At 50.4% G+C, this 16,418-nt stretch overlaps 1 protein-coding gene across 1 annotated transcript in view; it reads right to left on the bottom strand.

Moving 5' to 3' along the window:
• LOC142988935 (uncharacterized) overlaps positions 1–15,723 on the bottom strand; it is a 39,213-nt gene extending 23,490 nt beyond the window's left edge. Inside the window, exons 1-10 of the mRNA XM_076138247.1 lie at positions 15,493–15,723; positions 8,081–8,117; positions 6,191–6,359; positions 5,942–6,040; positions 5,731–5,748; positions 5,671–5,696; positions 5,265–5,418; positions 3,962–4,154; positions 2,397–2,634; positions 1,153–1,900 (exon numbers count right to left, since the gene is read on the bottom strand). Coding sequence (XP_075994362.1) covers positions 1,153–1,900; positions 2,397–2,634; positions 3,962–4,154; positions 5,265–5,418; positions 5,671–5,696; positions 5,731–5,748; positions 5,942–6,040; positions 6,191–6,359; positions 8,081–8,113 — 1,678 coding nt within the window. The 5' untranslated portion in view covers positions 8,114–8,117; positions 15,493–15,723. The remainder of the gene's footprint in view (positions 1–1,152; positions 1,901–2,396; positions 2,635–3,961; positions 4,155–5,264; positions 5,419–5,670; positions 5,697–5,730; positions 5,749–5,941; positions 6,041–6,190; positions 6,360–8,080; positions 8,118–15,492) is intronic.
• Positions 15,724–16,418: the final 695 nt, after the last annotated feature.

The following is a 16,418-nucleotide window of genomic DNA, read 5'->3' as shown; positions in this document are numbered from 1 at the left end:
CTCTGCCAAGTGTGTGTGTGTGTGTGTGTGTGTGTGTGTGTGTGTGTGTGTGTGTGTGTGTGTGTGTGTGTGTGTGTGTGTGTGTGGCGAGACAAGTCAAAAGGTTTTTGATGGATTTTATAAACATTTTTTGAAGATGTGGGTTGTGGGCTAAGAAACATTAAAGTCATTTTGAGGAGGTCCAGATCACAGGATCTGGATCAGTAGGATCTGGATCAGTAGGGTCTGGGTCAGTAGGGTCTGGGTCAGTAGGGTCTGGGTCAGTAGGATCTGGGTCAGTAGGGTCTGGGTCAGTAGGGTCTGGGTCAGTAGGGTCTGGGTCAGTAGGGTCTGGATCAGTAGGGTCTGGGTAAGTAGGGTCTGGGTCAGTAGGATCTGGGTCAGTAGGGTCTGGGTCAGTAGGGTCTGGATCAGTAGGGTCTGGATCAGTAGGGTCTGGGTCAGTAGGATCTGGGTCAGTAGGGTCTGGGTCAGTAGGGTCTGGGTCAGTAGGGTCTGGGTCAGTAGGGTCTGGATCAGTAGGGTCTGGATCAGTAGGGTCTGGATCAGTAGGGTCTGGGTCAGTAGGGTCTGGATCAGTAGGGTCTGGGTCAGTAGGGTCTGGATCAGTAGGGTTAGCAGGGCTGCAGCAGCATCATCTAAATTTAGGTGAGATGGAGCTGATCCAGTAAAGTTCAGACATATTGATTTCTATTTATATCTCCTACCTAAACTAATAAAGATAAGGAGGGGATTCAGGCTCAGATTATTATGAGAAGTCAAATGTTGAGAGAAAAGCAGGTTATGGATGTGAGGAGACGTCGGTGCAGAGCAGCTGGAGTCTAATGAGACCCAAAGTGTCTCACTCTAGTGTGTATTGATGGGAGCACAGCAGACACACACAGGGTTGTGTTTGTTAGCCGCTGGCACACAGAAAGGTAAACAGAGCAGAGAGCCTCCTCCTTATTAATGCTTACTCATCTCAACCTGGCTTAGTCAAAACACATGAATGTTTATTTGCACAGAGACAACAAGTGTGTCTGAGGTTATGCTACACAGCAGCAAGACGACAATTCTGACAGAGGAACTGCATTTGATTGATCGTAACACGGAGGACCTCTCCCTATCTGACAGCTGATCTGTCCCCTCCCCCTCCCACGCTCAGTAACTCACCTTTCCCTTCTGCCGCTGATTCACAAGCCGGCTCAGTTTTGGTTTCTTTAGCTTGAGAAGCTTCAGCGTCCGCCTGCTCCGTCTCCGTCCACGTCCCTCGTGCTAACACTCGCTCAAATGTCCCATGTTCAACTTCCCATTTAGCTCCTTCCTGTTTTTCTACCGTGGCCCTGGTAGGCTTGGCAACTGCCCACTTCTCATCATCGTGGAGTTCAGAAAGTGGACTTGTGGGTAATGGAGTCCCTTGCGTCTGTGCTGATTCTCGGTCAGAGGTCAAAGCTACGGGCCCAGGTCGTTCTTCTGTCCGTGCTCTGCTTCCTGTTTTCTTTCCGTGCCTCCTCCCGGCTCCTTTAAGGACCTGTGGCTCAGCTGTGCTGTTTACAGGAGCTTTAGTTTTTGGAGTTCTTCTTCTGTTTTTCCTGTTACGGGTCGCATGACAGTTTGCAGGTGAAGCTTTCGGTTCCACTGCTGCTTCCTGGCTCTGACAAACACTTTCTGCAGTACAGGATGTGTGAGTGACAACAGCAGAGTCCTCCCTCTGCTTTCTCTTCTCCCATGAAGGGGGACTTCCTTGTCCCTCTGTGGCTTTGCTGTACTTCTCTATGTCCAGACCCGGGAGCTCGGCGCGCTGCTGTCGGCCATTAGAGCGAGGCAGGGCGGTGGAGGCGGGGCCTGTAAGATCCACGCCGGAGGACTGAGGTGCAGCGATGTGTGTCGGTGTGACGACGCCACCCAGATCTGAGTTTCTCTGCAAGAAGGAGAATAAAGATGTTATGAAAGAATGAGCAACAGAAAGAGGAGCATGGGACACAGGCGGGGCTCTGCAGGAGGAGGAGGAGGAGGAGGAAGAGTCACACTTTGACACGTTTGCTCGCCCTGTTAATATTTATTCTTATTAATAATAAATATGCTCACACACACATTGAGGCATCCAGCTGTGGCATAAACAAAGTGACTTCCTCTTGATGAATTGTTGGCATCCAACAATATGTCATAACTCTTTATTGAGGCCCAGAGGCCTCGACAAATCTCCTGTCTGTGGGAGGAGATGAAGGCGTGAGCTCAGAGGAGGAACCTGGGCAGGATCAGGCTCCAGAGCCGGGTCTTCATTACAGCTGGTAGAGAGCAGAGCCATCACTCCACTCTCAAGCTGCTTACATTATGTGAACCTTAATCAAGAGTGCCAGCGAGGGGTCGTAGGTCATAGGTCACAGGCCTGAGACCACAGAGAGCAGAGAGCTCACCTTGTTGTCTCTGTAAAGCTGAACCAGTCTCCTCAGCTCGCTCAGCTCTTCCTCCAGGCAGCAGTGGGCTCCTCCTCCTCTCTCACACTCAGACTGGCCCTCCTCCTCCTCGGGGACCTGGGGGAGCGTCAGGCTGAAGGTGCCCAGATGAGCATGGGGCTGAAACACTCGGCCTTCTGGGTAAAAGTGAAGCTGATCTTGTGGCTCCACTGGGACATCTGAGGACGACGTCTCGTACCTGCACAGACACAGACGCAGGCCAGCGTGCGTTAAGAAGAACTGCAAGAATTAACCCTTACACCACCAATAAACAGTTAATGGATTGATCATTTCATGGATTGATCATCTGCACAGGATCTGGAAGAACACAAGTCACATATGAGCACAAATGTCAATCATATTCTCAGTATTCTTCATGAGCCAGCTGTGGTTCTGTATATTTAACCAGTTAACCTCTGTGGGTCCATTCAGCACTGCAGATTCTGACTCCTCAGGTTTTTTATTGGATTCCATCCATGTGGAACACAAACACTCACCTTTCAGAGGAAATGTGTCAGGATGAGGGAAGTAAACATTAAACAGAGACACGCTGACCTCACAGATCGTTCTGTAGTAAACATGCTGTCACCATGCAGACATCATGACATTCCTCAGCAGCTACAGTTAAGAACCTTATCCTCCCTCTGATCTCCACTCCAGCTCAGTTTGATACCAGACGCCCGTGTAAGGCAGCAGGAAGTCAACTCACCGCTTTGTAACGACGCTGAAACAGCTTCAACACAAAAAGCTGTTTAAAGTCCAGCAAACATCTGAGACTGACTCAGGCTGACAGCCAGTCTCTCACCACGCCCGCCCCACACACACCCACACCTCCAGCCAGGATCAGCTGAGCCGCTGAGCAGCAAACTGACACTCCAGTTTACTTTACGCCGACTTCTCTAAGTGTCGAAGAAAGAGCTCCATTACTGACAAGCACGTTGCTACATGAAGGAGAGTTACAAACTGTCAAGACAGCAGCACACACACACACATGTTCCAAACAGGTTTGTCTTCATAGTGACAGCATGACCACAGAAACTAGAATCAGCTCATTTGTTGTGTTTGTGTGTTCACACCCGGCTGAGAGACGAACTATGGATCTGTCAGCACAACAACTCATCAAATACACAAAGAGACACACAACAACATTTAAGATCTCTCTCTCTCTCTCTCTCTCTCTCTCTCTAACTCAGCATCTCCACTGCATGCGTGTTAAACCTGTATGACAGCATCTGTGCCTGCAGTCACACCTGAGTGTTCCTCCAGCAGAGCCAGTGAGCAGCTCGTGAGGATGTTTGGACCTCATAAAGTCATCAGGATGTAGAATGGTTTCATAGAAATCTGCCTCTTAGATTGAGGAAGAGGAACTATCTTCAGGTGGACGTGCTGTGTATGTTTAGAGTAAACTTTGGGGCTACAGGAAAGGTCAGGGTGCAGAAATAGAAGTTGGAGATAATAAATATGATGAAACATAAACGCAAGACCCACAAGACCCAAACTCAGCGGCTCCATCATGAAGCACTCACCATGTGAGGAGCTCAAACAGCTGCTGGTGTCCTCTGCTCTCTGCCAGACACGCAGGCCTTTGGCCCTCAGCGTTTGTCAGCCTCAGCGCCGCCCTCCCTCCTGGCTGCTGCAGGAGGAACAACGCCACCTTCCTCAAACCGTGACCGGCTGCCAAGTGGAGCAGCCTGGAGAGCTGCTGGCAATCTGACAGACCTGGACGAGAGAGAGAGAACGAGAGGGAGGGGGAGAGAGACAGAGAGAGAGGGAGGGAGGGGGAGGGAGAGAGAGTGACAGTGAGCGAGAGAGAGGGCAAAAGAGAGAGAGAAAGAGAGAGAGAGAGAGAGGGAGAGAGGGAGAGAGAGAAAGAGATGGAGAGAGGGAGAGGGAGAGAGAGAGAGAGCGAAAGAGAGAGAGAAGGAGAGAGAGTGAGAATGAGAGAGAGAGAGGGGAGAGAGGGAGAGAGAGAGAAAGAGGGAGAGGGAGAGAGGGAGAGAGAGAGAGCGAAAGAGAGATAGAAGGAGAGAGAGTGAGAATGAGAGAGAGAGAGCGAAAGAGAGAGAGTGAGCGAAAGAGAGCGAAAGAGAGAGAGAAAGAGAGGGAGAGAGAGCGAAAGAGAGAGAGGGAGAGAGGGAGAGAGAGAAAGAGATGGAGAGAGGGAGAGGGAGAGAGGGAGAGCGAAAGAGAGAGAGAAGGAGAGAGAGTGAGAATGAGAGAGAGAGAGAGAGCGAAAGAGAGAGAGAAAGAGAGAGAGGGAGAGAGAGAGAATGAGCGAAAGAGAGAGAGAAAGAGAGAGAGTGAGAATGAGAGAGAGAGAGTGAGAGAGAGTGAGAGTGAGAGATAGAGAGGGAGAGGGAGGGGGTGAGCGAGAGAGAGCGAAGAGTGAGAATGAGAGAGAGAGTGAGAATGAGAGAGAGAGAGGGAGAGAGAGAGCGAAAGAGAGCGAGGGAGAGAGAGAGAGAGCGAAAGAGAGAAGGAGAGAGAGTGAGAATGAGAGAGAGAGAGAGAGAGAGAGGGAGAGAGCGAAAGAGAGAGAGAGAGCGAAAGAGAGAGAGAAGGAGAGAGAGTGAGAGAAGGAGAGAGAGAGAGAGAGAGACAGAGAGAGAGAGAGAGAGAGAGAGAGAGAGAGAGAGAGAGAGAGAGAATGGGAATGTTTAAGTCTTTCTCTGAGGCGTTGCTGTCTCTGGGCTGCAGCTCTCCCCCGTCTCTCCACCAGGGGGCACTGTGGTGCAGCTGTTCACACGCTCACTTCTTTATTCTAATATATTTTCTATAACATAGCTAAATATCAATCATACAGCAGGTTGAGGTTGAACATGAACTCACCGTCTCTGCGGCCCAGCTGTGAGCTGCGTGTGTGTGTGCCTGCCTGGTCTGTGTGTGTGTGTGTGTGGTCGGGGGGAGGTTGGCGCTGCAGGCTCAGGTGCTTCAGGGCCAAAGCCAGGCTGTCGTCCAATCGCTCGCACTCTCTCAACGGAATCTAAGACACACACACACACACACACACACACACAGTTTAGATTAGAACCCTCCAGCTGCTTCACAGAGCCATCATCATCCCTCTCATTGATTATTAGTTTGATTGATCCTCCTTGCACACACACACACACACACACACACACACACACACACACACACACACACACACACACACACACACACACACACACACACACACACACACACACACACACACACACACACACACACACACACACACACACACACACACCTGTTCGTCGTCCAGCAGCAGAGCTTCCTGTGGCGCCGTGTTGTCGAGCAGGAAGTGGGCCATGTCCAACGCCAGGTCCTACAGGACACACACGCTTCACATGGTTAAGTACAGAACCACATGATGTCATACAGCTTACAATTTATGATGTGATGTCATCACACTGACAATGATGTCATCCAACAAAACAACTTACAGCAGTGATGTCATCCAAACTAACAACAACGTCACATTCATACAGACAGAGACAGACGCATGGACGCACTCTTACCTGTACGTAGCAGAAGTTCTCCCTGTGAGCGCCGATCCATGGAACCACCGGGTCCAGAGAGAAACAAGGTCACCAGGACCGGCTCACACACGTCATGGGCTACAGAGACAGAGACACGTCAACACACACACACACACACCTCTGTGCATGCTGTGTGTGTGTGTGTGTGTGTGTGTGTGTGTGTGTGTGTGTGTGTGTGTGTGTGTGTGTGTGTGTGTGTGAGTGTGTGAGTGTGTGTGTGCTCCCTACCTGGACACACAGCCTGCAGAGCCACATGGCCGACCCGTAGCGTGGTACTCAGATGTCTTTGCCTGGATCCTGAGAACAGAAGATAAAACTGGGCCGCCTCTTCATCTTTGTGGCCCTCAGCAGGACCCACGTCTTCATCGTCCAGCTGTACGGTCAGCACACACTCGCCCTGCACACACACGGTTACCAACATGAGCACAAGCTGCAGCATCTGACTCGCAGCACAACACATGTAGTTCATTTACATTTATATTATTGGTGTCATGCTGCCGCCTGCTGGACACGAGGGACATGACAGCCATCACGCCTTATCTAAGAGCTGCTCCCTGTGTGTGTGTGTGTGTGTGTGTGTGTGTGTGTGTGTGTCTCAATCAATCCTAATGTTTGCAACCATGGAAACGGAATTGTAGCAGAACTCAACAGGTTGAGGCTGATATGAGACAGAGGAGGTCAAGGAGCCAGAGGAGGTCAAGGGCCAGAGGAGGTTTAAGTGTTTTATTTTATTCAAATTTTACTTATAATTAGAGAAACAAAGCATTGAATCCAGGTCTAACTCATTCAGTCAATCATTTGAAAGCTCAGATTTGTTGGCTCTTTGACCTCTGACCTCTCCTCTTTACTTCTCTGTGGTATTTGCTGTTTCCCCAGAACAAGTCAGCTGATCCTGAGCATGTAAACACCGCCATGAGGACAGAGGTCAGAGAGCTCAAGCTGACAGGTGGGACACACACGCACACGCACACGCACGCACACGCACACACACGCACACGCACACGCACACACACACACACACACACACACACACACACACACACACACACACACACACACACACACACACACACACACACACACACATCCATCCTGTTCTTCCAATAAGGCAGAAGAATAAGATCGCCTGGATTTCAAAATAATGTTGGAAACATCTTTGACTCCACAGGTTCGACTCTAAGGCTCACAGCCAATCAGGGCACAGCAGGGATCTATAAGGTTCCATGTTGTTGTATTTGTGAAGCTCAGAGAGCCGGAGGCCACAGACACACACGTGTGTTTGTGTTCTGCTCCATGTTCAGCTGATTTCCTTTTATTGGAGCTCCGCCCCTCTATGAAACATGACACAACACACAGACGCTTCCTGCTGAGCGTGCAGTTAACGGCCACACACACACACACACACACTAACAATAGCACAAAGGAATGTTTCACAACAACACACACACAGAAGCCCCCTTATATGTTTAGATGTACAGCCTCTCTCTCTCTCTCTCTCTCTCTCTCTCTCTCTCTCTCTCTCTCTCTCTCTCTCTCTCTCTCTCTCTCTCTCTCTCTCTCTCTCTCTCTCTCTCTCTCTCTCTCTCTCTCTCTCTCTCTCTCTCTCTCTCTTCTCTCTCTCTCTCTCTCTCTCTCTCTCTCTCTCTCTCTCTCTCTCTCTCTCTCTCTCCTGCATTCCTGACAAATCCTAAAGCTGTCAGAGCGGCGGCCCGTTTGTTTGAACCTGATGAGTTTGTGAAATGTTCTCAGCTCATGTTTGAGTTTCAGACGAGGGAATCCTGGGAATGAGGCTGCTGTCAACTCCAGGTCTGATATTTAATGGGAAATGGGGGAAAAATGAGCCTGAGCCTGAGTAGAGTGGTGGAGCCTCAGTGGAGCCTCAGTGGAGCCTGAAGGGGTCGACCCTCGGTGACCTCACACATGTTCCGACGTGTCTGTTTGTCTGTTGCATCTCAAAACGCTGTGGATGGATTTCATCGGTCATGATTGAACCTGAACGCATCGCCTGGCCTCAGAGGGAGATGTTCTGCTGTTCTGACCCCATGACCTCTGAGGGCCCGGCTGAGAGGAGAACATGTGATCAGGTAGTGAGAGGAGAACATGTGATCAGGTACTTACATAGAGTGGAGCCTGCTGGGGGTTCAGCTTCATGGCTCTGGAACAAAGGAGACAGAAGTGATCAGTCAGGATCTGACAGCTCACACACTCAGTGAGAGGTTTAGAGACAAGAATGACATCACACACTGCACTGAGGTCACATGAGCTGCTGGCAGCAACAACACAACACAACACAACACAACACAACACAACAACAGTGCAACTTGTGACACTTATAAGTTTTCAGTTCATGGCTTTGTTTAGTAGCGATGACATCAGAGCTGTCCTCCATCTTCATCATGAAACACTGAAGACTGAGCCAGCATCAGTGTGTAGGACTGTGGAGTGTGTGGTCTAGAGAAGAACATCCTAGTGACTTCCTCCTCTTCCTCCTCCTCCTCCTCCTCCTCAGACCCAACACTCCCCTTCACCCCACATGACTGACAGTCCAGTAATAAAGTGCCTTTATTAGAACTTTATAGAACCGCTGAGGACGGCAGGAACACAAGCTCATGGAGATGCTGGAGGGTGTGTGTGTGTGTGTGTGTGTGTGTGTGTAGATGAAAGGAGCCCAGGCTGACTGACTCTCTGTTCCCATCCCGTTGTAACGAGCGTGACTTCACAGACGCTCATACGGGGTCACGACCCCGCTGCTCTACATGCAGTGATGTGGTTGGACCATTCATAGGCAGGAAACAGGAAGTGGCAGGAAAACAGAGGAGTCTCACAAGATCTCACACACTCTCACACACACACACACTAGATTACACACACAAGCTACCTTAAGGAACAATATCACCTCCAACAATGAAATAATAATAATAACAATAATCAGAGTGATGCTTCACTGTCTCATAAACTTCATAAACATCATGGCGTCTCGTTGTGGCGAGCGCCGTGTGTGTGTGTGTGTGTGTGTGTGTGTAACAGGAAGCCGAAACGCTCCTTGCTTTGCATTTTGTAACAGTTTGTTTCTGCCTCAGCGCAATACGACACACACACACACACACACACACACGTAATTTGAATGTGTGAGTGTGTGTGTGTGTCAACGGCAGGAAGTGAAGCACAACGCCCACCTGCAGCATACTGTTGTCCCTGCCCGCACACACACATACACACGTACTCGCCCCCTTATATGTTTAGATGCTCGCTCGCTCTCCCTCTCTCTCTCTCTAGTGGGAGAGAGGAAGAGAGAGACAGGGAGAGACAGGGAGACAGGGAGAGAGGGCGACAGGGAGAGAGGGAGAGGGAGACAGGGAGACATGGAGACAGGGAGAGAGGGAGAGAGGGAGAGAGTAAGAGAGGGAGAGAGGAAGAGAGGGAGAGACAGGGAGACAGGGAGGGAGGGAGACAGGGAGAGAGGGAGAGGGAGACAGGGAGACAGGGAGAGAGGGAGAGACAGGGAGAGAGGAAGAGACAGTGAGACAGGGAGAGAGGGAGAGAGGAAGAGACAGGGAGAGAGGGAGAGGGAGAAACAGGGAGAGACAGTGAGACAGGGAGACAGGGAGAGACAGTGAGACAGGGAGGTCTCCAAAGCGCCAATCCAGTTCTCCTCTGCTGCACTGAGCTGCACACTGAGGGACACTGAGCTGCTGTCCTTCTCTTCCACCGGCTGCACATGTGAAGTGGCAGAGGCTCTGCTCTTATCCCAACACAGCGGCGTGTTGGTTTACAGCCCCAGACTCAGAGCTGCGCCTGCATGCTGACCTGCAGCCGACTGACCGATCACAACCACGCGGTCCTTACACTCCTGGTTACTATGGCGATAATGTAGGACGGTGGTGGAAAGGTTGTGCGATGTCAGCGGCTGATCATGATGGCTCGTTTCCAACATGTCAGTGTGTGCCGCTGTGTGACACGACTGACCGGTCCGACCCAACGTACCCGTGATCCCACAGGAGCAGACGCCGCCTCACCTCTGCAGCGCAGCAGTCAGACAGAGTGTGTGTCTGTGTTGTGTTGTGTTTGTGTGACATGTTCTAAAGCAGAACACTCTGGACTTCCTGAGGATCAGCATCATGGACAGCTGTTTGAATGAACTGATGAAGTTCTATAGAACACACACACACGATCTGGAGGAGGTGTGTGTGTGTTTCTGCTCACGTTCAGCCTGAAGCGCTGGCGTCCTTCCACCAGGGGAGCGGTGGGAAGTTTCCAGGGTGTCTTGTAATTAAAGAATGGCGGCCGGCGCTCCAGACGATCTTCTCCAGACTCCACGCCTTGTGGACACACACACTTTACAGAATGTGTGTGAGATGTGGAGATATCCCAGGCCGTTTCAGATGCTATCTTAATCACACACACACCAAATTCCACAGGGATGTGATTATTCTCCTTCCTGTAGGAAATGGCTCAGCACCCTGAGACGCTCTGAGGAGACGCTCACGCAATTATGACCAGGAGAGAAGATAACAGCTGATAGAGCCTCACACTCCTCCACACACACACACACACACACACTGAAACATCAACACGCTCATGGGGATGAGGACGACCTCCACACAGCAACGCCTCCTTAGACTGAAGGGAGGGGAGACTGCAACTACCTGACAAGTGGAAACACACTAGAGGACACAAAAGGACACGAGGGGACACCAGAGGACACGAGAGGAAACGAGAAGACACGACACAAGAGGAAATGACACGAGAGGACACGAGAGGACACGAGAGGACACGAGAGGTCATGTCTTTTCCAAATGAGGCGAAGACGCAGGCAGCTGTAAAGATGCAGACTCATCCTGACTCCATGTGACTGAACGTGCAGACGTCTTCTCTTATCTGACAGAGAGCAACAGAAGATGAGTCACACTTTCATCTCCTTGTGACTCCTGAAGGAGTCTACTCCATTCCTGAGGCCACTAGAAGTGTTGTCATACAAAACACTGTTGCTAGGCACCAAAGCCTTAGATCAATCATTCCAGTCCTCCGGTTAAAGATTGATGACTTTGGCTGCCAGAGAGATTCTGCATTCATTTCTGGGGGTTTTTCTCATGATGAGAGTTCTTATGCAACAAACAAAGCTCCTGGTGAGAACCTGAGCCTGACAGCTGAGCCTAACATGTGGGACAGCCCTGTCCAACACAGCTGTGTGCTGGACTTCAAATAAGTTCTGAAGTTTGCATTACAAAGCTTTTATTTCTTCATCTGCTGGTCTTAATAAAGAGGAATTTATTCTCTTCTTTCAGTTCACAAAGCTACTAGTAGCCTTGTGGCCTGGTAGCCTTGTGGCCTGGTAGCCTGGTAGCCTGGTGGCCTGGTAGCCTTGTGGCCTGGTAGCCTGTTAGCCTGGTAGCCTGAGGGCCTGGTAGCCTTGTGGCCTGGTAGCCTTGTGGCTTGGTAGCCTGGTAGCCTTGTGGCCTGGTAGCCTGGTAGCCTTGTGGCCTGGTAGCCTTGTGGCCTGGTAGCCTTGTGGCCTGGTAGCCTGGTAGCCTTGTGGCCTGGTAGCCTTGTGGCTTGGTAGCCTGGTAGCCTTGTGGCCTGGTAGCCTGGTAGCCTTGTGGCCTGGTAGCCTTGTGGCCTGGTAGCCTTGTGGCCTGGTAGCCTGGTAGCCTTGTGGCCTGGTAGCCTGGTAGCTGGCCTAAAACATTTTATTTTAGTTGTAACATTGTTTGTACTTCAGCGTAACTGTAAACATGAACGTGACGGAGCTCTGGTCTTGTAGCATGTGAACTCTCTCGTCGGCGTCACTTTGTCGTGTTGTCGACCAGACGGTGACTTTGACAGCAGCTGAAAGAACGATGACGTCATGGAAACGCCTTCAGTGGAGACGGAAGTTAAAAGAGGGAGTTTGTGAGTTTTAGAGCTTTGTTATTCTGTGGATTGGAGCTTCAGAGGTGAAGCTCAGGACCGTCACTCATGTCTGAATGTTCTCAACCGTCACATGTTCACTTCCTCCCCTGCAGGCTGGGTTCAGGTCTTGGGCGACTCCAGGACTTTGAGAGAGAAGAAGGCAGTAAAACTTTCCCGTCCTGACACCGGTTACTCACTGTGCTCTTCCCTTCCTTCACCCGCCCCGATCCCAAACACGTCACTCCCATGCGTCTGAGCCACAAGAATGTCTGCCTGCTCGCTAACTGTCTCACTGCTCTCTGCTTCCTACAGAGGAACCTGAAGCATGAACACGCCGGCTCACAGATCAACAAGCTGATAATGGGACATGGATTTGTCATGTAAGAAAAGATCAACCAGGAGCTACACGGCAACACACACACACACACACACACACACACACACACACACACACACACACACACACACACACACACACACACACACACACACACACACACACACACACACACACACACACACACACACACACACACACACACACACACACACACACACACACGGTGCAGAAGACATGGAGGCAGACAGAGAGGCCATGTATGACTCAACACTAAAACATCCAACGCTGGTTAGCCCCCGCATACCACTGCTTATTGCTGTGTGTGTGTATGTGTGTGTGTGTGTGTGTGTGTGACACAGAGGGAGCGGGATGAGGGGAAAGAGGGTGTGTGTGTGTGTGTGTGGTTGTGTTGGGGTGTGCTTTAGCCTTACACAGAGAGAGATGTGAGATAACAGAGGTCTATAAATAAACGTGTGTGCTTGACGAACTCAACGCTCGAGTGTTTGATTCCCAACCAGAGAAGAAAAAGGAAAGGAACAGCAGCTCCTCCCTCTGAACCTGTTTGGGGTCTTGGTGTTATTGTTCCGAGTCGACGCTACAGGAAATGTCTTTTGCCGCTACTGCAGCCCCCCCCCACCTCCCCTGGGAGAGGAGCAGGCAGGGATGAAGAGGAGAAGCTGACTCCTTTAACCTGAACTCTCATGGAGCTGCGCCCTGATATGCAGGCTTCTGCAGGTGATTGACAGGTCAGCTTGGTTTCACCTCTGGCACCGTGATGAAGGTGATGAGTCATCAGAAATACGCCTGAATGTGAAGCCAGGCTGAGTGACTGAGGCGTGGAAACACCTTCATCACAGCTTCATCACACCCTCACCTTCATCACAGCTTCATCACACCTTCACCTTCATCACAGCTTCATCACACCTTCATCACAGCTTCATCACACCTTCATCACAGCTTCACCTTCATCACAGCTTCATCACACCTTCACCTTCATCACAGCTTCATCACACCTTCACCTTCATCACAGCTTCACCTTCATCACAGCTTCATCACACCTTCATCACACCTTCACCTTCATCACAGCTTCACCTTCATCACAGCTTCATCACACCTTCACCTTCATCACAGCTTCACCTTCATCACACCTTCACCTTCATCACAGCTTCATCACAGCTTCCTGCCTCCACCTGCATGTTTCCATGTCTTGTGATCACGTCAGAACAGCGAGTCCATGAAGGCACCAGCCGATCTGCTACATAGGAATCAGTCATGGCTCCGCCTCCATTTCAACACGGGTCACGTGACCTCCTACGACACAATCTACTCCAGCAGTAGACCATCATCATACAACTCGCGTGTACTGAGGCGTGTTAGCAGGCCGGGCGTTTCCCCCTGAAGCCTCTGATCCTCTGCTGCACCCAGGAAGCAGAAGTGAAAGTGTGAGCCGTTATCTCCACACATCAAGATTACAAGGAGGCACGGCCGCCCGACATTCCTGTTCAACCTTCACCGCCTTTAGAGACAGAAGAAGGAATTCTGAGCGAGCTGACGGAGCGGTAAGAGTGAGGAGACAGAAGAGGAAACAGCTGCAGGGAAAACAAACACATCTACACACTCGCCTTCATCAGGACGCTTCAGCTGAGCAACCTGAGAGGCTCCAGAGGCTTTAAACAGGACAGGAACAGGCTCAGCAGACTGGACCACAGTGTGTGTGTGTGTGTGTGTGTGTGTGTGTGTGTGTGTGTGTATACGGCACTGACAGGCCGGTTCTGCGTCGCGGTGACCCCTCCCACCTAGACGGCCTTTGTTGCCGTCTCATCACATCGCTTATTGTTAATCTGCATGCAGAGAGTCAATAAAGGAACAATGTGCAGTTACAACAACAGCACATCCTGTTTGGAGCAACACCTTCAACCACGCTCTGTGTGGACACCGCACACGCTTAGAGCCGTGCTGCAGAGCTGAGTGTGTGTGTGTGTGTGTGTGTATGTGTGTGTGTACACTTCTATCTTAGTTCCATCTCTTGTTTGTTTCCTTCCCTTTCTAATCTTTTAAGTCTTCCCTTTGGATCCATGCTTTTATAAACATGCTCTTCCTCCTCGTCTTCTCTCTGTGATGGATGAGGTCACGGGGGGAAGCGGTGCTGGTCTCTATGGAGAGCAGACAGGAAACGGGGCGCGTGAGGAGGGAGAGACGTGGCCCCTCCCTCATGGTCACGCCTTGCCACAATTGCAGCCAATCGCAGTATGAAGTGGGCGGAGTCAGGCGGCATGTGCCCACCCCCATGTTGTGCCTCAGACAGATGTGTGTGCCTCAGACAGGTGTGTGTGCCTCATGCCTCAGGTTTAAAGTGAAAGGAGAACACATGTCCGTCTGCGTCTCCTCTGGTCAGCAGCCATCCCTTAAGGGGGCGGGGCCTTTCAGACACACAAACATCTGAGCCGCCGCTCCAGCTGCTGGAGGGACGATCGCACACACGAGAGGTCACAGCTGATTACAAAGTCACCGCTGCATCTTCCTCCATGGATGACAACGTGCAAGGAATTCTGTCAGCCCAGACGTCAATCCATCAATCAATCAATGTAAATTACAGGGATGATGTTGCCCTTTGACCCTGGTTGATCTGCACTGTTTGAAGTCTTCAGCTTGTGTGTGCATGCGTGCAGTACTGACACTGAGAATTAGAAGAGTGTGTAAGATTACTGTGACCCACCTGGTACACTCTGTGTGTGTGTGTGTGTGTGTGTGTGTGTGTGTGTGTGTGTGTGTGTGTGAGAGAGAGCTGGAACACAACAACAACATCACTTTTTCAAACAAAGTCATAATAAAGACTATTTCTTTTGTGAATAACGACGCTAAAACATTTCCATAAATGATCTTGGGTGTGATTTACTGCTGAGATTTCCCAGCCTGCCACCAGGGGGCGTCTACAGTACCACAACCTTTACCCGTAACGCAGTTTGAGAACCACCGGGTTACAAACGGAAGTTCCTGTTTAAAACTATGATTTAGCTTTTATCCGCTCGAAACAAGTGAACTCATGCTGAAGTTTCAAGCGAAGCCGCACCGGACGGAGACTTTAGTTCACTAAAACAACACGAACAGAGTAAAAATAGCCCCGGACCTGAGAGCTTCTCTGTTTGTGGCTGCAGCGTTGCAACATAACAGCAGAGAATAACTCAGAACGCAGAGGAGCTGGAGAAAAGATAAGAGCTTAACACTTTAACAGCAGAGGAGCTCGGTCTTTGAGTCGAGCCGTCAAATCACGGCGGAGCGGCTCTGCTCACTTTGTCTCTACCTTGTTGTGTTGATCCTCCTCCGGCTGCTTCACCGCCAGCTGACGCAACAAGTCCGCAGAGGGTTTCCTAAGAGCATCTCTTCTTTCCCCCGGAGCGCCAAACGGAGATTCGTTCGCTGATTAACGCGTTTTCCTGAGCACGAATCTGCTTTAGAAAGTTGGACGCGAGTCCCGAGTCCATGCTGAGCAGCCCTGACTCACAGCAAGCGCGACAAAGCGTTTAACCGACACTTCCGGGTAAACCTTTCACAATAACGCCCGTGTTGTGAATAACTTACAGCTTCAACCGGCAGTCAGAGAAGACCAAACCTCGACATTCAATCAACGATGAAGAGCACGACGTCACTTTGTGCTCTGGGAAACATCACAGTTTGAGGATTCAACCAGGCGAGCGTTTAACGCCATTATTTTGAAGTCGGAGTCCTTTTACTTTTCAGTCTCACTTTTCTCACAAGTACGACATCTGAACGGTCACATAAGGAAATCAAATGACATAAACACGCAAACTTAAAGTGTGTATATGACGTCATATACTGTATAAACACACTGAGTAACATCTGTGAGTCATGAACACAATTATTATTATCATCTATTGGCTTTAAATGTATAAAGAGCACGGAACCTGGCAACAACTGGAGCAGCAGCTGTGTCTGTGTGTGTGTGTGTGTGTGTGTGTGTGTGTGTGAGTGAGTGAGTGAGTGAGAGAGAGAGAGAGAGAGAGAGAGAGAGAGAGTTTGTGTGTGTGTGTGCGCGCGCGTGTGCGTGTGCATGCGCGCGCGTGTGTGTGTGAGTGAGTGTGTGTGTGAGTGTGAGTGCGAATGCGCTCAATATGAATCCTGATGTGAAACGCGCTCGCCCTCTAGTGACAGTTCTATAGAATCACAGCTGTTAGCTCGTGAGCACGGTCACAACAAACTGAGAACATC

The sequence above is a fragment of the Genypterus blacodes genome, unplaced genomic scaffold, assembly GCF_046128005.1.
Source record: "Genypterus blacodes isolate CSIRO-AG114 ecotype Tasmania unplaced genomic scaffold, CSIRO-AGI_Gbla_v1 ptg000354l_1, whole genome shotgun sequence".
Classification (NCBI taxonomy): Eukaryota; Metazoa; Chordata; class Actinopteri; order Ophidiiformes; family Ophidiidae; genus Genypterus; species Genypterus blacodes.
This window is presented reverse-complemented; position numbering and strand designations above follow the sequence as displayed.